At 41.7% G+C, this 25,262-nt stretch overlaps 1 protein-coding gene across 1 annotated transcript; it reads left to right on the top strand.

Moving 5' to 3' along the window:
• Positions 1-1,372: 1,372 nt before the first annotated feature.
• Positions 1,373-24,368, top strand: htr7c (5-hydroxytryptamine (serotonin) receptor 7c). The gene is made up of 2 exons (XM_076729743.1): positions 1,373-2,175; positions 22,148-24,368. Exons 1-2 carry the CDS (start codon positions 1,709-1,711, stop codon positions 22,884-22,886), a joined length of 1,206 nt encoding a protein of 401 aa, XP_076585858.1. The 5' UTR covers positions 1,373-1,708; the 3' UTR covers positions 22,887-24,368.
• Positions 24,369-25,262: the final 894 nt, after the last annotated feature.

Below are 25,262 nucleotides of genomic sequence, written 5' to 3'. Positions count from 1 at the left end.
GCCTGATGGCCTGTCTACGTAGCTCATTCCACAAAGACGAAAGACCTCCAATAACAATTTGCAGCAGGTTGATTGGAATTTGTATTGTCAACCATCTGTCACCATTGCTCCCAAAGCATGTGTAATCCATGCTTGTTTAACCCCTCTCATTACAAGACCCTCAGACAGGCTGAATGAGACACTGACATGTTGACAGGTTGATTTACATAAACCCAGAGTACTCACCTCAGAGGCTTTCCACCCTGGAAACGTGACCCATCTGCTCCGACATCCAGGCATCTGTTATATTCTCAGTGTAAACAGGCCAAATTTCCCTGACAGCAGGAGGTCTAGCAGAAACTGGTAATGGTCACTGGCATTAATCTGATATGACAATCATTACTGACCTGTCTGTCAGACTGAGTGGTAGGTAATGGTGAATAAAGGCCATGGCTGTGGTGGCTTAGCATGTGAGGGGGCCGTGATGACAGGCTAAGGGAATTGTGGGAAACAGCATGGGCCCCTCCAGAGCCAGAGGGGACAAACACGCCACAGCTGTTGCTGCCTGGATGATGATGTAAGCAGCCAAAGTCCTGGGAAGCTTTCCCATATGTCCTCACTGTCTCCCAGCATCATCAGCAGTGCTGGACTTTCTCTTTTGATTTGTCTTCAGCGCTAAAATTTGAGGAGCTGACGTGACCGAGAAAAGCATCAGCGTGATAGAAAAGCATATTGTACACTACAAGAAAAAAAAAAACTAAACTTTTTGCTCAATGGTTTTGCTTTTGAGTGTTTGAGATGCTCTATTTATAAACAGGTGATTTTTGCTTGTTGGAGGCAGTGGCAACGTGCCATGAGGATCATTTCCTGTCTCTTCAAATTCAAGAGGCATGTGGGAAAATTTTTAAAACTTTGGTGCATGGTTTTTATTTATTTATTTATTTATTTATTTCCAAAAAAGGACTGGCTGTTTTTCAGGGCTTTAAAAAAAAAGAAAAAAGTCTCTCACAGGGATGCCAAACAGCTCATTCTGACATCACTGTACATATAGATGTGTACTGCGGAGTCGAAATATAATGTGTGATAATATGTGTGATTTCTGTTAGATGAATTCACAGTCACATATAAAAGAGTGTTATAAATGCTATTAATAAAGCAGAATCTTTATGTCGTGGTCAGCACATATTCTCATTACCTGTCACAATGCTAATTAAAGTGTGAGAGGGAACCCTGTGCCTCAAATGCACAAACACCCACTAAAAAATGTATGCTTCTGCACGCCTGAATCCACTTTAAAAGCACTGCCGTATCCCTTATTCAGTTAGTAGGCTGTCTGTGCGTCTTAAGTGATGCGTCATGCACAAATAGGTGCGGTTTGCGCAGCGCAACTTGCCAGAAAGTACACTGTAGTGCACTGAGAAACACTTCGGGAGCAGCGATGTTTAGCTTCTGCAACTTCTTTTCGTTCCGTAGTTTCAAAGTAGAAGTTGTTTTTCTCTCTGGGGATGGAGCACGCATCTATAGCACTTCCCCAGACGGATCATTCTTAAACAGGAACCAGTCAGGAGCCTTAGTGAGTTGTTGGTAGCTCTGCTGTGGTGCAGCTGCAACATCCTCGATGTAAAACCGCTGGTCAGGAGCCGAGAGCAGGTCACACATATCCAAATATGCGCGTAACTGGACCGCGCTGGCGAGGCGTCCCTTGCACCCGCACCGAGATAACGTCGTGATGTTCAATACTTCGGGAATTGAGCTCACTTTTAACAAGAAGGAGGATATTTCCGAAGTTATCAATGGCACTCTGCAGCTTCTGTACAACGTCCTCGTCACTATCAGTCCCACAACCATGTGGAACGAGTCGTGCGGGGAGCAGCTGCAGGATTTCGGGCGCCCAGAGAAGATCATTATCGGGGTGATGTTGGCGATAATCACGGCGGTCACCGTCATGGGAAACACGCTGGTGGTGATTGCGGTGTGCGTGGTGAAGAAACTGAGGCAACCTTCAAACTACCTTCTGGTATCCCTAGCAGTGGCGGACCTGTCAGTGGCTATAGTTGTGATGCCGTTTGTAATAGTGACAGACCTCACCGGGGGCAAGTGGCTTTTTGGAGAGGTGTTCTGCAATATCTTCATCGGCATGGATGTAATGTGCTGCACTGCTTCAATCATGACCCTGTGTGTGATCAGCGTTGATAGGTAAGTTTCCAAAGTTAACAACTAAAGCTGCTTTGATATTGGAGCCTATCGATTTTAAATGGCACCAAAATTACGCATGCAGTGCGTTTGAAATGACGTGGAAAATACATACTGTATATGGCCTTTTGTAAGCTGCTTTAAACCATTTAAGCACATTGAGAGCAGGAACAGATCAAGTGCCAGATAGGGTAATGAACTGTTAATCAAATAACTGGTCGTTTTTGAGATTTGAATGCTGAATCAAGATCAACCATTCCTCTGATTGATGATCTGCCATCTGTGCCGCTGAAATCACTAAACCAGAAAATTAAGAAGCGGACAGTGATTAATTTATAGCCCCATTAATTCATTTGAAAGACTTAACCATGGGTAGTGTTTCCTGTAATTACACATTTCGGATCAATACAGCACTACCATAAAGCTGCTTTGACTGATAGATTTTTCAGCATCGTCCTTTATCGCTGTTGAGGGCTCACAGGTCGCACCTGTTCTCTGTTATTAAGCCCCCTTAACAATCAAGCCAGAGCAAATGCTGGAATTCACTTTACACAAACAGTGCAGTCAGTAAAGTTCACATCTGAGCAAACCCTAAAACAGCTTTCTTGTCTCACTTAACACATATAAATATGAGGTTTACCACCCTGGTGTTTTGCAACAACATGCTGTTCCAAAATTATTCATGAAAGTTCATTCCCAAATGCCCCACTGTGAGTTGGTTTAAATCCCACATTCAGAATGGGGAAAGTAGAACCTGAGCGCTCCTCCCCACCCATCGAGATCCACTCTGCATCTCAGGTATACTACAGCTCTTAATGCCAGCGCTGAGGCTCGCAGCTTGTGACAAATGAGACTTGTCCACTGCTCCCACTATAATCCACAATGAAATGAAAGTCAAGTGATCGGTGTCATTGTTCTGCCTCACTAACCATAATGAAGACAGAGATTCATGTTAGTATTAACTATCTGATTATTTCCTCCAGCTCACCAATCAGGCGTTATTCCCTCAATGCATTATGCCCAGAATTATGCATGTTTCCTTCTTGTGGATACACTGAGGACAAGAAACTTAAGTATGCCTGAAGAGCTAATTATGGGAGGAACTGGATCACAGATATCATGCTGTGATACAGTGCGATTGCTTTGTATTCCAGTGGGAGATAAGTGGGAGTGTGGCAAACCGGCTCTGTCGGGTCTCATGGCTGTTGTGAATTGCTCATATGCTCAGAAAGGACAAATGGACCCACCTGTGAGCAAGCATGTCTGAAAAGATAGGTGACTGAATCTGCTACCATGAAATCTAAGTGCACATCCGCACAACCACACAAGTCAAGAGGATCTTTTCCATGTCTCCCTGCATCATGTTGACTGCAAGATCAACCGAGAATTTAAATTTAAATGGGACGTCAGTTTAGGATTATTTTCATCCCCACACAAGCTGAACAGACACTTCTGTAAACTGTTTGTGTTGATCTCCATGAAAACAGGCTTGTTCTAATTAAACAATGCAGAGTGTGTTTGGCATATGATTCACAGTGGGAATCATAGAGATAATTCATTAGGATGAGAATTGCCAATTAGACACATGATTAGCTCTAATTTGGGCGCTCTGTCATTTAGGATTCCCATACAAGGACATGCATTTTAAAATAAAGCTGAAGTAAGGCTGAGTGCAGCAAGTGAGGCTCAGCAGTGTACAGGGTTGTTTGCGGGGATTATGCAGTCCCTGAAGACTAGGTGCTCTGCTGCACAGAGGGATATTGATTGTCTCTTAGAGCTCCTTTAGGGTGACAGAGGAGATGCTGCACTGTATGTGCCAGTATGGACAATTTGGTGCTAGAGGAGTGGTCCCTCGAACACAGGGCCAATGAATTACCGATCCTGCAAGGACTCATGACATTCATCATCCACTCAACATGAGTCTAACTTAAACCATGTGGGGCTCTGGGAGAGCAATGACATTTTGGACCCCAGCATATAAACTTAAATAACCAAGATTTAAAAATACTTTTGACCCTGGCCCCTTGTACTTAATACGTCAGGGTCTCAAGAATAGTTATAGAGTTACACCAGCAATGTATTGCACTTCCATAAAATTGGGGAGCAGGGGATATATTTAGAAAAGAATGATTAAAATTGATGCTGCAGAGCAGGAGCTATCCTGAGTGTTAGTCTTAAGGATGGATCAGGACAAAACAGTCCTACATTTCTCATATTGCAAGTCAATAGTGTCTTTTTTTAGACCCTCCTTGCCGGGTAAATGTCCATGTTTTTCAAACTCCACACCTGAAGAAGGCTCTCTCTCAATCTGAAGAAGACTCTGTTTATAGACTGAGTAAGTACTCATTGTGAGTGAGGAGCACACCTTTACTAATGCAGGACCTGCTTAAAGATGATTTTAGTTGCTGTTACCATTTAGTGGTCCATATTCAGAAGGAAATGTGCACGATGATCCTATTACATAGTGACTGAAGCTCAAGATGCAATCATCTTGTGGTTAAATGGTGCTTTTCAAAGACATTTTAAATATTTAAACAAAAGTTTAAGTACTTTTTAAAAGACTGTTTGATTTCTGAGCAGCTAAAGAGATGGCAGTGGCTGGGAAAGGAAACACATTTCCTGTCTCAGCAAACAATGTCTTCTCACTGTGGTTAATGGGTGTGAAGCAGTACACAGAGTACCCTAACCCTAACCCTCTAGATTAGGGGGACTGAACACTATCTGCGACTTCATATTAGAGGTGGGCAAAATGAATCAAATTTTCTGTATCATGGTGTATGTAATTTTATATCACGGTCTCAATGCATATCATGATAAAATGTATGTCATTTTGTGGAAAATCAATTGAAAAAAACATTAATGGATGAAATAACTAGAGTGGAACAATTTATCTGACTGTCTTTTATGTCATGTAGCAAATTAAATACAGAGCAAATAAAAGTTGATGCAAAATTCAAAATTGCCCCTTAACACCCAGAAATATCAACAGCCAAACTTTTTATAGTGTGTATGCACCCAACCCTACTTACTGAGCATTATGCATCTAATGGAGGTGAGAAATTACCTTTCAGCTTTTTGAATAACATTTCACTTAAATAATAAACAAATAATCGTACATTAATTCCAAATCTGAATGTCCAACCAATTGCCTCTTTTCCCTCCTGCAAACTGCTATAAAAAGCGCCTTCTATAGCAATCCTTTCCCTTAGAAAACATAGTTTAGTAACCATTCTTAACCAATAACAGTAAGCTATTGGTAGACTTGAAGAAAGGTTATGTAGCCTGGCCCACATGAAAACGACTCCAGAGTCCTCTTCAGAAGTATTGATTTTGTAGTGTATGTGCAAATGCTGATTTATGGCTGTGAAAGCCATGCTTATGGATGAGTGCCCATCACCACCTCCAGCCTTTTAAGTGGAGATTCAACACTGCACATTGAACCTAACACACCACAGCATTGACCCAGTCACGGCAGAAGAGTCCAGTCTCAGTGTTGTGAAGGGAATAAACGAGAAGTTATATACCCAAGGCCTCCTGTCTCAATGAATGTAGGTCTGCTCTTTCACAAGATATCCCAGCATGCACTTTCAGCAGAGGCTTAGCCGCTTTCGTGCCCACTTCCTTAAATGTTAGTATCTCTTTTGGTTACAGTCAGTTTTTACCTTCACTGAGAGTAATATGTTGTATGTTCAATAATTCAAACGTCAAATATGAATGATTTATTCACAACAGTCGGAAGAGAGGGTAGTCCTTTTCTGTAGTTCCTCAGACATCTAAGAAAAGGCAGTGCTAAAGGAATGGTGAAGGAATGGTATAGCAAGAGACAGACAGCAGCTAAATTTGCAGAAAATCAAATAGAGCCTGGCTTAAGTATCAGTGAACTTGTGGAAAATGGCTGGGATGTAGGTCAAGAAAAAATATCACATAACTGCAGTAAAGTAAACTCTTCCACCAAGCTTCAGACTAAAGAAAATACAGTGTAGGTGTGATCACACCCGTAAGCTTCTGCAGGGGATTTGAGGTGGGAAATCACGCTATGGCTAGGGCCCTTAGATGGCAGCAGGATTAGCCACAGCCTTCACATCCTGTGTCAATGATGAGCCGAGTTCACACACAGCTCGCACATCGACCCACCCCAGACATCTGATAATATTTTTGTGAGGTTGACGCGTAAGTTTGTCCCAGGAGAGACAACGCTTGCTTAGTGCAGCTGGGGAACATCAATACGCAGCAGCAGACACAGATGACTTGACCTAGCTGACGCATCCTCAGGTAATGTGATGTGACGCCTAAGCTCCACTCTCTCAGGCACTATTCACTTCCCACTTGTCGGCCACCTCGCTGAAATGTGGAGGATTGGACATCTCCTGCAAGGCCAGTGCGATCAGATCAAAGGCAGTTCACGCTTATAAAGGAATGCTAAATCGGGACAGAAAGTGTGTTTCGGTACTAAATAGGATTTTACACTGAATTCTTAAATCCTGTGATCACAACCAGTTTACAGAGAGTGCTGCATTTTAGAGATTCTAAAAGCCACAAGAGACACGTTTAATGTTACAAGCCACTACGGCTGTTTCATACGCAGACAAGACAGCCCACTCTCATCTTTAAAGAGGGAGCAATATTTAAATTTAAAATCCATCATTACCCATATCTTGTAAACGAGCACTTCTTCCAGAGCAAAACTGCCGTCAATGAAAATATTTCAGAGAGCCATGAAATAAAAATGCTGGGAGAAGGCATTTGGCAAGTTAATCATTGATAAGTGCTGCTTGTACTATCAACCACAGCTCAGTTTTCTGTCTGTTTGACTTTTATTAGAGAAGCGCATGAAGTGCGAGACAAATCGTCCGCTGGTCATGTGATCAGTACGTGGGAATGGGCCCAAAGGGGCCCGAGATGTTTAAGAGCAGAAAATCAAAGGAAGGAGAGCAAAAATTTGGTCGTGTCGACTATTTGATTGGTCTGTTGCCAGATTATTGTCACTGAGAGGTTTTTAGATGAGAGCTCACTTGAGATTTGGAGCAGTTTATCTGTCATGGTGTAAGCAACCATCATTTGAGGTCTTCTCATTGGTTTATTAGTAAAACGAATATATTTACCTCTGGCTCGTTGTCAAATCTGTGGCTGCTACAGCAGGTCCAGCTTGGGTTCATCATGGTGTGCTGCTTTCACACCATATGGAAGTTACCATATTTAGCAGATTTTATTCTTTTCAGGCTTTGGATTTCTTGTTAAATGCGACAGACTGGACATGCAATGTCTGTACCAGTGTTTAGTATTCTAGGAATCATATTTTTCTATGATGGGCCTATGCAACGTCTTCTAAATCATATAGAAATATCTTAAAAGCAAACATGCATGGTCCATGACAGCTCATGTCAATCAGTCAAGGTAACCAAACCAAGGAAAATTATAGAGAACGTGACCAATATTAATTCACAATATAAATTACACTCTTTATCACATAAACACTTGATATGACAGAGTGTTTGCCATACCAGCCTCCCTCAAGACATATTTTGCTAAGCCATCAAAATGTCAACAGCTCAGTCAAAGCCTTAGCAGGCTGAGAGAGGCTGAGAGAGGCTGGTCCCTGCTCTTATAATGGACTGGTTAGAATTTATGACAGAGAAAAATACAATTTGAAACTGCTACATGTGTTTAAACAGCACAGAGATTCACGCCTCACTGGCACATGGTCTGCGATGTGATTTATTTTGTTGATTTATTGCCTGTCTCTGTAGAGAGCCACTTAAATCAGATTTGCCTACATAACTAATCAGCGGACTCTTGAACCAGATCCAGCTCTGCATCATATCTGAATAGTGCCAGTGGTGTCGATGGATCAAAGACTAAAATGAAAATATCCAACCAAAGTGCTTTCACAAATGACAGGTTAGGTTATGAACGGTGCTGTTACGGGCTGTTGTTTTTTTTTTTTTTTTAAATCATTTGCATGTCCATTCTTTCAGGTAAAAACCATCTGACCATAATTTGAGGTTTCTGTTTCATGTGTCCTTTAGCTGAAATTCTACACAGTTATTGATGTTTTGGTGAACCAAGGGTTGGTGAAAACTGTTAAAAAAAACCCATGAACATGAACGATGATAGATGAGTAGCCAGCGCACTCGTAGAGGTCTGAGTTTTATTTGACTATTCCCAGCTTGTCACCCACCCAGCAATCTGCAGGTGTAGGAAGAAGAAAAGGGCAAAGTGCTGAGTGACTTTAGTGTGGCATCAATCATGCTTCGTGTTTGGCATGACAAAGGTGGGGTCTGTTACTCATTAAGATTTAAGAAAGGGTCAACAAGCATTTACCGAGCTGTGAGATAATGGGCTTCCTGTTGATGCAGCTGAGAGAAACACACAAACACACACACACATCATGCTGGTGATTGCAGATAATATGTTTTGGACATTTAGCATATTGCTGCTGCTGCTGCTGCTGCAGAATAACTATGCAACACATGTGTTGGCCTTTGGTTCTGTGTGCACGGCCTCAGTGTTTATACAGTCCATTAAATCAGCAGTATGAATGATCCTATAAACAATTACTGACAAGTTAGCTTTTAATCTGATGACCAATCTTGTGCATCCATGTGTATTTATGTTGGAGCAGAAACCATAAATGTCTGTATTTGAGCAAATACTATAATGCTGCCAAAGACAACAGCTTTTCAAAACAATCTCTTTCAATAACTGCCTTATCTCACTGATGCATCACTCTATTGTAGTTCTTGATCAATTCTGAACTAATTACTCAAGCATTGTATGATGAAAATGTTAAATGGATGTCCTTAAATGTGACTTCATAGCTGAAATTCTTCATCTTTGTCAGGTCAGGCAGATGCTGAGAAGTTAGTACTTTAACCTCCAGCACTGAACAAAGTTTGCATTCCAGCTGTGAAATAGAAAATTGAGTTATGGCAACCTATCGCTGCCAAACTGCCCTTGAGCAACACACTGAACCCCAGAACTGACCACTAACTAGGTCACTGCACTGTGGGCAGCCCTGCATGCTTTGAAATGCCTGTGAGTGTATATGTGACACACTGGGAATATGAAAGTTCCAGTCACAAGCAACATCAAATGTAATCCAGTGGATTAACATTTGAGATTAAAAATTCATTATGGACCAAAGGAAAACAGCAGTTGACCAAAAGAATCTCACCACAAGGTCTTTAAGTAGCTTTAAGCTTTGGATTTTATCATTATATCATTGAGTCAGAATGATGATGAGATGGTTTTTGTTGGTTGCAGCCGCATCTTTAAATCACTTGTGCATACTCTGACCATCAGAAAAAGGTTTTAGGGACACATAAGTTAGTTACCTGTTAAAAGATAAAAACAAACAGCAACATGGTCCAACTGTCTCTGGATGTTTATCCTCAAAGCTCCATGAAAACAGATTTGTATACAGTAGGTCGATGTTGAGTAGAAAACTTAAATTATTCAAAGTAAAAAGACTTTGAAAATATATTATTAGCTCATAGGAGCTCAGAAGAGTTTGCCAGTGTTGGCGGATTGTGTGTGTGTGTGTGTGTGTGTGTGTGTGTGTCTAAGGATGTAGCCAACACAGCAGATTAGCCCCAGTAAGACAGGAGAGTGCATAATTACTGTTTCTAGATACAACACCTAAGTTCAAAGCTGTGTGTGATTTTGTGTCCCTTTCACTAACTTCTTACAAAGAGCCACTGTGCTACAAGCACTACTCCTCAATATAACTTCTTATTGTCTCACTTTTGAGTTAAATGCTGATGTTTTTTAATGTCAGTCTCCCTACAAGACTGAGTCTCTAGCCATGCAAACCGCTCGGTGCTGTTCCTAGACACAGGGGTGAGCTAAATGCTGTCATCAGCATGTTAATATGCGCAGAATGACAACACTAGCATGCTGATGTTTTGCAGATATGTTGTTTGACCTAATAATGGTGCTACGTGAAGAGTCAGAGGACAGTCAAAGTTAGTAAAGTTCATCCAGATCGGGCAAGAATGTATACCAAATATCCTGGCAATCCATCCAACAGGCAGCGAAACATTTCAAACCGGAAATGTGAACGTCATGGTGGAAAAAGAGGAACAGTTAGGGATTCCATTTGGACATTTTGGATGCCTTCTCTGGGAACAGTGAATGTCTGTGCCAAATTTTGCGTCAGTCCATCCAGTAGATGTTGAGATGGTGGCACACCACCAAAGATTAAGAATTAATCAAAGTCAGTTGGATTCATCCTCTGGGGAGCACAATTGCCTGTAAAAAACTTCCATGGCAATCCATCCAAAAGTACTTGAGATATTTCCGTCTGAACCAAAGTGGTAGAACGACCAAGGTTGCCATCCCTCGAGCCACTCAGCAGCTATGGCTAAAAATATTAGCTAGCTATCTGAGAACAGTTTGCCAGTGTTTGTGCATTGTGTGGGTGTGTCTGTGAGGATCTATGCGTCCAGTAAACCCGGTGTGTTTACTATATTTACACTATGCCACTGCAAAGTTCAAAACTGTCCATGGTTTGTGTAAATTTAAGACACCTCTTCAAAAGAACCACAAGTACTTTTCTTTACTTCCCAACTGATAAAACTTAATGCTCATACTGTGGTGCATGTGAATGTGGAGCCAATGGTCTGGCAGGCGCAGATGAGTGATTCACTTCATCTCCCCAAATCTGGCATATTGACTCGTGATTTTAAGCCATCCACAGTAGACGAAATATACTTATATAAGAAACAAACACCTTCATGTGTTTCGTTCATATCAGTCTCGTGTTGTTTAGCATTATTACTTGATGGACTGTTTCTTTCCCATCATTATGTGCACTGCTCTGGCACCACAAGAGTGACCTTTATTTCATTGGATCAGTATTATTACCTTGTTGTCACAGCTGGGTTTACTCACCTCGAATGGTATTTTGCTTTGTCGAGCCTTCAGATTAGCAGATGATTCCTGTAGAAATGTGGTACTGTACATTTAATGTGAAGAATAGCTGAGTAAGTTAGAATTACTGTCTCCCGTAGACACTGCTCACTGCTCGTAGACGAGACAAACAGCAGTAAAATTGCTCTTGTAATGAATATTCCTGTCATCAGTCATGGGTTTGTCTGGTTAGGACACGCTGTGCTCAGACAGGAACCTAGTTCCATTTCCATATCTTATGTTTCTGATCTTGTCATCTGGTGTAAAATCAAATTATGTGAAATTTGCTTTGTTCTCTTGAAAAATATTCAGTCTTGCAGATGTAAGCAGGAAAACTGCTGTCAACGCTTTGAGTCTGAATGATTACATCTGACATAGCTGAACATACAGTATTCTGTTTGTGCACTTTTCCCATTTGTTTTATCTAAATGTCTCTTTATAGGATAGTACCCAATTGATTGATTTATAGGTTCCATGTTTTCCATTAAAATGGCACAATCAACGTGGCTGAAGACATATAGATCCAATGAATCATTTAGGAGAACACAAAGTCCTAAATTCTCCTCCCTCTCGATTAGGTTGAAAATTCTGAAAAGCACAAGAATCTACATTATGAAGAACACCTGTACATCTCTGATTCTTTGATGATGTTACATATGAGCTGCTATTTAAACACAGTGATGAGACAACTGTTGGCCTATATAGGTAGCTCTTTAGAGAGAGAGGCCTTAGGCAAGGTAAGGCAGGTTTATCTGTATAGCGGCCCTCAACAAGGCAATTCAGAGTCCTTTAAACACAGCCAGGCTTTATGAAAATATATGAGTCCAGAAAAATGTTTTATGATTTAGGGCAATATTGATACTGCTGAATGCATTTTTGCTCTATGGAATTTGAGCCTATGGTATCATCATTTCTCGTAATGTCATGTTGTACAATATCTACCTTTCCAAGAGAGGTTCACAAGAGGTGTTTTGCGATGATACTTTGTGCAGAAACAAACTTTTATATAGCTAAATTATCTTGTTATTTTAATGGGAAAAGCTTTATTTTCCGGGCTCTTGGTGTGAATTTGTTGAATGGAGGAGTTTCTGTCTATTCTGAAGAAAACTGACACTAAAAAGATTTTGAATTAGAGGAATACTCTCAGCAGAGTGCAGACCCCTGCCAGGCAGTGAAGTGCGGATTGCAGTACCATGGGTAATCTGCACATCGGGTGTGCCGGGTTGTAAAAATTAACAGCCTGATTAATAGCAGATGGATTGTGGGTAGGTGAAATAATTCATCATTAATGAGAAAAATAGCGCTAACATTACCTGCAGCGATGCCCCCTTAGCAGAAACGATACGATAACAGAGACACTGTGCGCATCTACACGCCAGGCACAGCAGCGTAACTTCACAGATTATTTCAATCTCCAACACGCTGATAGGATCAGTAAAGATCTCATGTTAATTGATCATTATCGACATCAAACAACACACACTAAAGAAATCACCTGGAAATCACCTGGAAAGCTTGTGCTGCTCAACACAACTGCTCGGGTAGGCGATTTACGAGCACATGGGAATTAAGATGACGTCGGAGCCGATTTGCACATCACTGCCGCCAGATGTGTCTGGGTGCAAACTGAGGCAGTTGTTGATCACTGCTGTCTGGTTAAAAGGAGTAAGCAGTCAGCAGTCAGAGACAGTAGGTTATAAAACAGAACAGCCAATTAAATAGGCTTTTAAAAAAAAACGTGAATCACCGCAACCATGAGAGGTCCCTGGGCATACAGTCATAAATGTGCACAAAAATTTTAGGCGGATGGGTCCACCAGTATGCGAGATTACACACACACACACATGACCAAATGCATGATCCCCTCCAGGCCTACACCTGGTGGAGATAACGATGGAAGAGGTTTATTGTAGTGGAGAGATGAAGGCTGCATTTAATTCTAGTGGAACTTTGAGCGCTATATGTGAATTGTACGGGTTTGATTTGGGGATTTTGGTCTGTTTTGTTGTTGTTGTGTTTTACCTCTAAATAAAAAATGGATATGAGGCATATGAAACTGAAAACGTGATTGAGCAACCTTGAATTATAATGTGTCAGAATTACATCACAGTGACTCATATTTTCTGTGTGCACAAGATGAATTCTGAGGATTAAATGACAGAATTCAGGTGTAATACAGGTATCAGTAGGATTCACTCGCTCTTAGCTGGGTTTTTTAATATCTGATATTTCTATGTCCCATAAATAAAGGTCAGTAAGAGACTACGAAGTGGAAAAAAGAGCAGTCCTCAACATTTGCCTCTATGTTACATGGTAGTGTGTAGTGACTCAGGAACAAGTTGGATTCAACTCCTCCTCACTGTCCTTTTTTATTTGCAGAGCCATGAAATGATGACATATAATGGGCCACACAGCTACTTCAGCTATACTAACTGCTTGCTAGATGCCAAATTGGAAGAAAGCGAGTCGGCTGAAAAGAGGAGCAGCCTGTGGTATCCTTGGTAACTAAAACTGTTCAACATTTTTTCTAAAAGGTCAGAAGTAAAACGGGAGGAAGTGGACAATTAGATTCCTCCTCCACGTCTGAGACTTCCTCTAAGCTTATTTAGTTTTGGAGGTGTCTTTTGAGAGCGAGTGCACTCGGTGACAGAACCAAAGGGAAGGTGACAAAGATGGAGGGGCTCTTCACACTCACTCTCTCACATCATCATGACAGGAAAAAGAGAGGAAGATGGACTCGCTGGCACTTATTCACCTTCCACTAACAGACTCCAGTCATTGTATAATAATGAAGCGAGAGTGTGTGCACTCATTAATATTTGAGAGGGCGTTTTGGGATCTCACTAAATGAGTTTTCACATTTGGGATGCTGACCACAGTAAATGTACATTTTGTTGGGCATTAATAGCATTTCACATGCCACATTACATGCAAACTAAAGATTCTTTCCAAGCTTGTACCACTGCATGCATATACATGTTGGTATTAGATTTATTTTCTGGGTGTGAGAGAGAGGTCTTTAGATTTGTTGTAGCTGCATCACAAATCTGGTCACCATGGCTGCCATCATAATGGAAGTCCATTAAGGAATTGACAGGGAGCAAAAAATGGCTAAATGCTTAACAAGCAGGCAAAAAATCCATTCAGAAAGTAAAAGTAAACGGCGTGACGAGGCAGACTGATAAGAGTCCGGCGACACAGAGAACTGTCTTGTTTATTTTAGTTCGTCTCATCTCTTGTGAAAAACATTCTGGCCTAGATTCAGGAAACAATGCACACCACATGCTATACCACCCAAAAGACCAGAGACACAAGGTGACACTGGTGAGCTTCCTAACAGGGTCAGAAAATAAAGTAAAGCCTCTTTGTTGTTATGCACATGTACATTTTGTGTTTGCCTCATTATTTTTGCTTATTTTTTAGAGGTGAATCCATGAAAATGACAGAGGCATTAACAGAGAAATATGATCTTTTGCAAATTTATGAAATAACGACTAATGGCAATCTGTGCTCTCTGCAGTTGGTCATTCCTATTTCTCTTCAGAGTAGGTGACATTAATTTAATATCGTACTAGATAACTTGGCATGAAGCCAGATCATGGCTGTAACATTTAATCTGATAATTTAGGCGGTGACCCTCGCTGCTGACTAAGTTCAGATCCTGGATGTTAATGTGCTCTATAGTCATCACTACTTTCCTTCACTTTGACTTTAACTTGTTCAACTTGGAACAGCACATACCTTTGGGGGGAAACATATCTGGCAAATCTCAAAATGTTGATACTGAATCAATATGCAAAATGTTCCCTGACAATATATTTCATTTACATTTAGATCATTACCCTGATCGTTGGTCACAAACACCCGTCAATAGTGTACTAAAAAATACAGTTGGAGGATTCTATTCAAAGTAGTTACTCAATCACAAATCCATCTCTGGAGAAGGAACGGAAAATACACAGAACTAGTAATGGAATGAACGGAGCCACATGTAACACTGTTGTGGGCCGAATGATATATTGACAGATCAAGAGACGTGTGAGTGCTTTCGAAGTATCCTTAGGACTGAGAGAGCTGAGAGCAGCTCTCTGAGACTGCCATTATCAGAATGAAGGGGTCGAAACGGCAGTGAAAGATCGCGGCTGGATGATGTTGTCAGAGTCCGCTGGGACTGGGAGTCCGGAGAGTGAGCTGAAAAAGGAAGAGAACAACATTAAATAATGTGTGTGATGGGATTTTCAAGTGTTGTTTTTTTTTTCTTTTTCTCTAATCTAAAATGAACTACAGATACTGTACTCAGCTTTGAAGTGCAGTGATGTATAGATAAAGGCAGGAGGTCAGTGGTGTGTTTCAGCATGTCATGCAGAGGTGACTGCTGCACTAACCAGAAACAGAAATCAGCAGTAGCAGCAATGGAAAATAGCAGCAGCAGTCGCTTAAATCAGGTAACATGGTGAAGGTTGGGTGGTTTGTGATGCAGAGCGTGACAGCTATTGGCCAGTGAAGACCAGCTAGCAGCAGCAATAATAGAAGTAAAGGCCAATTGATGCTGGGTGGTGGTGAAGAGCACTTTTATATATGGAGCTGGTCACTGAACTATAGCTCTAACATGCGCTGCTGTCAGATGCTGGAAAGCTTAGCTTAGCATCAAGACTGGAAACAGGGCCAGACTATTGCTTGGCACTGTAACTTCCTGGAGTCCAGACCTACACAATGTGTTGAAGGACTTCAGTGGATATAACATGTTAATCAATGAGCTTTAGAGGTGCTTGTTTTGTTGCCTTCTGACCAAGGCAGGCTAGCTGTTTCCTCTGTTTCTTGTGTTAATGCAAAGCCAAACTAACCGGCTGCTAGCTGGAGCTTCAGAATTACCACATGGTATCAATTTTGCCATAATTTTGCCATAAGTAGCAGGCATTTGTGTATGTATTTGCATACGGCAAAAGCCCCCCCCCCCCCCCCCCCGAGGGATTGACCACTTGACCAGACGTGTGGAGGAGAGTAAGTAATCAGGGTCAAATGAGAGCAACTCTATGAATGCCTCCCACCAAGGACTCCAAAGTATGTGGCGTCATTCCAGTGATTATTATGTCTCACCCCTCGGTACACAACGCCAGGATTTCCAAATCTCATTCAAGTGTTGGAGCAGTGACATGCTCTTTTGCCTTCAGATGTGATGAATGACCTTATGTGTAGGCTTTCAGTCACCATATCTCCTCTACTGTATTACGCTATTCTTTGCTCTGTTTTGTAGAGCCCGTGGGGTGTTTGCTTTGTTGTCCAAGGACACCCAGCTCTGACAGGGATGGACACGCTGACTGTTGGAAGGAGAATCCATTCATCACCATGGCATTAATAGCTGCCCATCATCTCTATTGCTGTGAGAGCCAGTAAACCACAGACGGGAACAGGTGGTGTGCTGTGCGGCGAAGGCAATAAAATATCCACATTGCTGCTTTACAGCAATTAGGAGGAAGTAAAACAGACATCATAAAGGTGTCAGGACTTAAAATCAGAGGAATGGAAGCATTGTTTTTAGGTGTGTCTTTCAAGTACACACAGTGATTCTGTGGATAGCTCACCATTTAGAAAAGCTTACAACTGCAACACAATTAACGGTATAAAATGAAGCATGAGGCAGTTTTGAAAGGGTAGTCAGGGCTGCAGCCTGTGGGGGTTGGAAACCAGAATTATTTAGGGAGCCCACAAGGGGCCAGAGATCCTGAATCATGCTAAGGATTTTCCATGATTTTAGTGTCACACATGGCCCTCAAGGTAGTCGCTGTTAGAAGTCCTTATAGGACTGCAGCAACCATCAGAATCCCCTTTGTGTCTGTATATATGACCATTGCTTTCTGCTTTTTGTGTTGTGCTTTTGATTCTGAATCTGTAGGAGTGTTTGACTGATTTCAAGGTTTGTGTTGGTGAGTAAATTTCTCTATTCCTCTTGGGTAGAGAAACCATGTATAATTGTTTCGCAACACTTCCTGTTAAGATGAGAACGGGAAGTGGAATGATCTTTATCTCACAGTCTTGTAAATCTGATCTTATACTAACTCTGAACTGTGAAGGGAAAATAAGAGATGGAAAAACTACCATATAATAAGACTAACAGTCTGCAGCCATGCTAGTACCTCTGTGAGGCTACTCTCAGGCATAGCGGTGCTTTGAGATAAATGTTAATGTGAGCATGCTAAAATGCTCACAGTGACATTGACAACATGTTGATGTTTAGCAGATATAAAGTTTACAATGCTTGTAATCTTAGTTTACGATGTTGGCATGCTAACATTTGGAATTGTCACTCAACTCATAGTAAAGCTGCGGCTGATGGGAATGTCAATGTAATAGTGCTTAGTCATTTTTGGAGTTTTATTAATTATAAGATGGGAAAATTGACTGTGTTACAAATCCTGACAGGGCATGAATGTCTGCACAAAATTTCATGGCAATCCATCCAGGAGTTGTTGTTAAGATATTTTAGTCTGGGCCAAAGTGCTGGACCGGCTGACTGACCGACATTGCCATCCCTGGAGCCACACAGCTAGTGTGGCTAAAAATACTGAGGCTAAGTGCTTATGTTTCACCATAAAAAAGAAAAATTGAATGAAATATAAACCTTACATATAGCAGCCCATGCAGCTTTATTTCTCCCTATGTCCCTGATACAAAAACAATTAAACAGTAATTAAAGAGTAATTAGCAGCTGTCTCCTTGATTGGATATCAATAGGGCTAAGTGGAAACATAATGATATGTGGGGAAAATATATGTGATCTGACCTTTAGTTTGACCTACAAACTTTCTGGTTATTATTTCTTTTGTCTTAGGTGGCAATTCCCAAGCATATTCTTCTGCATGTAGGCTTTAAGAAGTGCCAACAGTTATTCACAGGGCATTTGACACCAGCCTGACCTAAGTTGGCAGTCCTGTGGCTGGCGGTAACAGACAAATCTGAGGGAAGAAGTACATCTGTCCAGGCATGAACCAGTCTGGCTTATGTAAGAGTCTAAATGAGATTTAAAAAAAACTACTGCTGCTATTTTACTCATTCATCCCAACCGTATCCTGAGCAGAAGTAAGGCTGGATTCTGCGTTAAGTATGAAACAGATGGGATTGCTCCTTTGCATCCTTGTTGAGGAGGAAATTACAGCTCTGCTGATGTTGTGCAGTGCGCTCTGTGAGAGAAGCAGCTCAATCTCTGTCTTACGGAGGTTTGTCAAATAGAATAAGAGAGTTGAAGCATTCCTTGAGGACTGAGTTTGTTGTCTGATGTTGGAGAAATCCCAGAACTCTCACTCGACAGATTTGGCGCTCTTCAGTCTAGGGCATCTCAGAGTAAATACTCTATGATGATACTTTTGTTGAAATGAACAGTTTCTTTTTGTTTTCAGCTATCATTTGCCTAAAGAGAAATCATACTGGTTCAGGGGAAGTCAGCCTGCTAAAACCTGCTATTAGAACACCATACACCAAAAAAGCATTAAGAAAACAAGCTTTTCTTTTAAATATTTTGCAGATACCTGATTTTTCTCTAACAACAAGAGTTTACACTGAGGATAGAGTGAACAATGGATTGGGTGTTTGCAGGTCTTCCCCTTTTTCCAGCACTCTCATTCACTTGATGTAAAGCAAACCAGGCATGAAAGCAGTGAATGCACACTCCTGACTGCTGGATAAAAAGCAGGCAAGATGCACATCTCAGGTCTTGAAGAGGCAGTTCTTCAACAACAATGCTTTGACCTCAGGCGACGTCTGCATCTTTGTGCCCACTTCAGTCACACTGTAACACACAAAAAAAGATATTTTCCCTAAAATGGCCAACCACTTTTTCACACGCTCATTTTGGATTGCCCTCAAGTGCAGTGACATAGGAATTTTGTATGCCTCACTAAGATGAATGAGTGAGGATTCTCCAGTGCAAAGTTTCTGAAAAAAGTCATTTGATAGACTTCCCCGTCTTGTCACTTTCTTTTCAGGAGAACCTGTTCTAAATTTACCTCTCCTCTGCCCAAACCAGCTGCAGCTTGGTAAATATTTTACAGTGTATCCCCTCTCAGACATAAAAGGTTTGAGAGGTGCTCCTGGAGATGACTGACGACTGTTGCTCACCAGGGCCGATTACAGTGTTTCAGCGCAGAAAAAGTTCACTTTACTGTGCCCGAGCTGGTAGCCTAGCGGAAGTAATGGAATTCTCCATTAGCTCGGGCACACTGTTTGTCTGTGGCTGGGTAATCCCCGCGGGCTGCTGCAGCTGTGGATATGTCCCAAATCCACCAAAGATATGAAGAAAACCCTCTAAACTCCCTGTGTGCGTCACGTTTACTGTTTAGCACATGGTGTTTGCTGGGAGGTGATTATAATCCTTTGCCACTTTTTTTTTTTTTTTTTTTTTTTTTTTAGCATGACGATGTGCTATGTAACCTGATTTTGCAGGCCCTCTTAGCTCTACTGATCTTTTCGTATCTTGAAGCTCCTTGTTTTGGTATCATTACCATTATTCACTCCCACAGCTCTCGGTATTTTCCAGCTGCTACAGGCAGCTTTTTTCAACTGAAAAGCTCTAAAAACCCATGGTACACTGAACACTACCTGATCAGCAGCAAACAGCAGACTTACAGTACACTGTTAGCAACTAGCTTGTGAACATAGTGGAGCATTTAGCAGCTAAAAAGCCAGCTGTTTTCTTCAGGAGTTTATGGAGAACAGAGCTAAAAGCATAAGTGAATGTTGGAGTTGGACTTACATTTATCAAGTGGACAGAGATACAAGTCCGACAATGTCCCTAACAGCTTGTGAATGTGATGATATGCCAGTGTTGTTTATAGCTTATTTCTGCTGCCCCCAAGTGGCCAGTCAGTTATTGCAATTTTAAAAGTCTTTCACTGATTTACACTTACATTATATTCTAAGAATATTGCACTTATTTTCATGTGTTTACTTGGTATGTTGTAGTACGTCACATTTTGCAGTGCTCCTTGTTATATAACTGCTGTGCATGCTGTATTCTGTTCCTGACTGACAAAGGTCAGTAAAGTTCAATCTCTTTGTGTCAAAAACGCACAAGACAGGAGGATTCACAGACGTTTGCATCAGCTCATCCTGCTAAAACACATGCAGGAAGCTGTGTAATGAAGTGTTAAAATGTGTGCTGTCTTATCCAACCTGGCAGTTGTTTGTCTCCACAAGGATGGTGAGAGGATTTTTTTTATCGTCTGAAAACAGCTCTGCCTTCTAAAGGGCCAAAGATGAGTCATAGTTTTGTGGAGAACTGCCCTCCACCCCCCACAGACACACAAATATCCCCACAAATAAGCTCCACAGCCACCTTCCTCATTACTGAATAATGCATTCAAAGAGGAGTGTTGCATTACTGGGTTTCCATTATGTATTCCTAAGAATTCCCACCGCGTGGAGTGTACCCATCTCAGGATCTGTCTTGTATCTATTTGACATTGCTCGCCTGGATGTGTTCAGTCCCCCCTGTAAAGCTTACGTACATTTTAAGTAAGCTCGGCAGAGCAGTGGTTTGAGGGACTGGTAGTTGAATAAACAGCAGTTCTTACATAATATGGAACCTGAGCCAAGGAATCATGAAGAAGGACACTGTAATAGTGTGTTGCACCTGAGTTTAAATGGAAACCTCAAAGTCTTTCTGGGCTTCGGACATGTGATTCCAGAGGATTCGAATTGACTTACATGCATTACCAAATTTAACTTAGTTGTAGTAGTTAATTGCTTTGATGTATTTTTTGTTCTTATGGCTCACGATGCCACCACCTGACCACCTGAGCCTCCAAAATAATGACACCTGTCTCCAATGAATTGCAGCCATTTCACTTGCTGTCATGGCAATGCTGACAAATTGTGATGTGAGTTGCATGTAAGTCAAATGCCTCAAGTGCCAATCACATTACACATGTGGTGACTTTCTTAAGCTGATAAAAAAAACATTAGAACCGTCTCTCTCTCTCTTTCTCTCTCTCCCTCTGTGTGTGTGTGTGTGTGTGTGTGTGTGTGTGCAGCTGAGATACTGGACTCCATGCTTGTGGTGAACTAAAACTTGGATAAATTCGACTTTGTATTTCCAAAAGACTGTTTCTTGCTGCACTGTTTGCCAGCAAAGTTTTTGCAAAAGCACTGGAATGGATTTCTGAATAATTTTGGCATCAAGAATGTTTGACAACCAAGTTTTTTGATTAATGCCTGTCCTTCAATCTGACTGTAACAGAATATTAAGTGCAGATTCTACACAGTCCCGTGGCATTTGTAACAAGCGCTGAAGTGCGCTTTATAAACATTAAGGCTACTGTGTAAAGATAAAGTAACACTTTCACACTGAATCTGACACTCAACATCTAAAAGCCATTGATAAAGTGAAGAACCCAGCCTCGGCTGACTGAGCTGAATTTGGTGTCCACAGTGCTGCTAGCACCACTGGTGGATGATGAGACAGATTGGCCAGTGGTCCCTAAAGCTTTCTATCTTGATTAACAATGGAGCAGAAAGCAGAAAAACAGCCAGGACTGTCATATATAGCCCACAGCTTTCATCAATGATGCATTTGATGCTGATGAAGGCTGTGGGCACAGAGCCAAAACACGCTGAGATGTACACACAGATTTATCATTTTGTAGGAATAGTGGCTATTTTCACAGTTTTGTACAAATTCAAGCCTTTCACACCTCACTTTATCTTTATTTTTCTGACACCTCCAGCTGCTATTTGAAACCACTGTGCTGCCCATTTGATTGATAGCTCCCTCTCTACCTGCTAAGCTCCTCCAAAGCCAAAGAAAAGCAGCTAAAGGCCCTCCAGGCAGTGACTGAGCTTATGACCTCTTCCTGAGACGTCTACCACACTGCTGTTTCATCTCAATGAAGACAGGCCTTATGTGTCACAAGTGAATAACCCTCCTTGTTTGTGCTGTGATGAAGCTACTGCACTGGACGAGGTATTAAAGGGTTTGGAGCAAATGTCAAAGTAGCTTCAAACGCCTTTAGTCAAAAAGCAAAGCCTGTCTGGAAGTTAGTCCTGATACTTCTTTTGTCTCCTTTCCTGCCAGATATCTGGGGATCACACGGCCTCTCACCTACCCAGCGCGGCAGAACGGTCAGCTGATGGCGAAGATGATCCTGGGAGTATGGCTGGTGTCAGCTTCCATCACCTTGCCACCTTTCTGCGGCTGGGCCAAAAACGTCCACACAGCCGGTGTGTGCCTCATCAGCCAAGACTTTGGCTACACCATCTACTCCACAGCTGTAGCCTTCTATATCCCTATGCTGGTCATGCTGGTCATGTACTACAAGATCTTCAGGGCGGCTCGCAAGAGTGGCGCCAAACACCGCTTCACTGACCTTTCACGTCGCGAGCGGCTGGAAACGGTGGCTAATGAGGCGCTGCGAATGCAGGGCCTGAAGCCGCCTGGTGTGGCAGAGGACTGTGCCGCCTTGTCCCGCCTGCTGAACCGTGAACGCAGAAACATCTCCATCTTCAAGCGGGAGCAGAAAGCAGCGACAACACTGGGGGTGATCGTGGGGGTCTTCGCCGTGTGCTGGCTGCCGTTCTTCATCCTGTCCACTGCCAGGCCCTTTATCTGTGGAGTAGAGTGTAGCTGTGTGCCCATCTGGCTGGAGCGCACGCTGCTCTGGTTAGGTTACGCCAACTCCCTAATGAACCCCTTCATCTACGCCTTCTTCAACCGCGACCTGCGATCCACTTATCGTGACCTTCTCCGCTGTCGTTATCGCAACATCAACCGCCGACTGTCTGCTGTGGGCGTGCATGAGGCTCTTAAAGTTTAAAGCAGGGCACTCCGGCAGCTTATACTGACTCTGAAAAGGTGGGGTTTGGTGGCCCTGTGCTTGTACACTTGGTGCTTAAAGGGCGACTTGTACACAGCAGGCCTGTAGATAAGACAAAGACTGACAGAATGGGAGTCACTGATGGTGGCTCTATAGCCCCTCCGCAAAGGCAGAGAGACAGCGCGATCACTTCAGTGTGTGTGTGACTCAGTCATTCTATTTTGGGAAAGAAAATCATAGAGCGTACTTGATGGGCTATTCAAGTCGACACTGCTTTTGTGCATATGCCACAATTCAGTGGTGGCTCTGGATTTATGGTAGGATAATGTAGTGACAAAGCAAATGACATGTAAACACAATCAATCATCCTCGGGCTTTCAAAGGGAACAGAAAGCAAACAGATTTCTGTATATTCACAAAATTGATGTTTGATAAGGAAAAACATTTGTTTTGTTGCACGATGTCTTCTGAACATCTTCATCTTAAAATGCATTTGAGCACCTCCCAGATTAATTTCAAACAGATATTTGAACACTTGGAGATGTATTGTTGTTAGTGCCAGTGTTAAATAATATTTGTATCACCTCAGTCATAGCTTTCAATTTGGTCCTCTCACTAAATTTAACAGGGCACCTTAAATATTTCACAAATGTTTAAAATGTGCTCATGCCAAGGGAATGGAGGTGGGTGGAAATTGGTGTTAAAATCCTTTCTCCATTCATGAAATCTTAGTGTTTGTTGCTATAAAAGGAAAGTGAAAGTAGTTTGCTTAGTGTCTGCTCAAAGCATATTTGTCTTACATGCCACTGTAAACATAAATCATAAGAGATTCTGGATAGTGAGTGACAGTTTGGCAGTAGTGTTTCCATGTTTCACCCAAACACTTTATTGGACACTTGAATTCAAAATGAACTCAATACGGTATGTGTCAGAAACCATGATACTGTGGACTGTTTTCACTCGTGTTATTTTGCCTTCATCGGTGTCATTCCACATTTGGCTGCCGACCTTATTGGTTTTGTACAGCTAAACCAGTTGAACTCTGAAATTTCACTTTGAGAATTTACATGTTCTTGAGACTCTTTTGGTCCACTGGTTGTCAACAGTGTTTTTGTCTCCCTTTTGAACCAGGATGTGGTCACTTCCCTGCTGACTACACTCCAAGTTGAACTTTTTGGTGACCTGTATGAACCCGTGTCAAATCAGTCATCATTTGAGCAGTGTGTGCTTTTTCTACCTCGATTTTTGAGAATACTGATGTGAGACAGCGGTGCATCTGTTCAGAGGAAATTCTAAAGAGATGTGCCGCTGTCTCACCTCATTTTGTAATTAAATGCTATTTTATATTGTGTCGGATCAATATGTCTACAACTGCTCTGTTATTGCTCTGTCTGACCGTTTTGTCGTTATCCTCAGAGAGAAGCTGGGGAAGTGGCAAAGCATTTCATCACTTTGTAAATAAAGAAACACTTGGTTAAAATGTCACCGTGGCCTTGGTAACCTCAGATGATATACAATCATGCACACGTAACTGGTGCAGTGATAGAGTTCTTGTTCTTTAGACTTGAAGAATTGATGGATAATTTTTCTGTGGTTTTCTAACAGGAGACAATCCATATCGGTCAAGCAAAACTTTTTTTTTAATAAACTTTTATCCCAGGTGGAGGCAAATGTGGATAGTAAAACATCATCATAAACATTAATAAAACAAACACATGCATAATACATGAGTTAAAAACCATAAAGAGACTCAAATAATTAAGACCAGCAACCAGCCACTAAAAATAAGATGCGAATTCGAACCATTACGAAATTGAGGATAGCATGAAATTATATAAAAATGATAATTACAATCAACAGTAAAAAAAAAAAAAAATGAGACGTGAGAAAACCAATAAAAGATGTAAAAATAAAAAATTAGGGCGGGCAAATCAGATTGCTGTTTTCAGTTGAGTTTTAAAAGACGGCAGTGTTTCACAGCTAACATGACTGAGTAGAATATTCAAGCCACATAAAAGCTAAAGGCAGTTCACCAGTTTTTGTGGCGATAACCGGACAGTCTGCTCCAGGTGACCGGAGGGGTCTTGCTGGTTTATGGCTCACAAGCGTGTCAGAGAAATATTGGGGTGCCAGACCATGTAGGGCCTAATAAACGAGCATTAAAATATTTAAATCCACTCAAAAATTTATTTTTGTCCCAATACCCAGGATTTCCTTCTTGTCACTGTAAAAAATGACTTGACATCCAGTTATCAATATCCTAAATACATTCTGACAGTGTGTCAATAGCCTCAGAGAGCATAAACTCATCAACAGCCTGATGCACACAGCTTGTTGCACAAAATCCATTGTCCTTGCTGACGACATTCATAGGTG

This window comes from Chaetodon auriga, chromosome 5, assembly GCF_051107435.1.
Source record: "Chaetodon auriga isolate fChaAug3 chromosome 5, fChaAug3.hap1, whole genome shotgun sequence".
Taxonomy (NCBI): domain Eukaryota; kingdom Metazoa; phylum Chordata; class Actinopteri; order Chaetodontiformes; family Chaetodontidae; genus Chaetodon; species Chaetodon auriga.
Note: the sequence above shows the minus strand (reverse complement) of the source record. Positions and strands in the feature narration are given on the sequence as shown.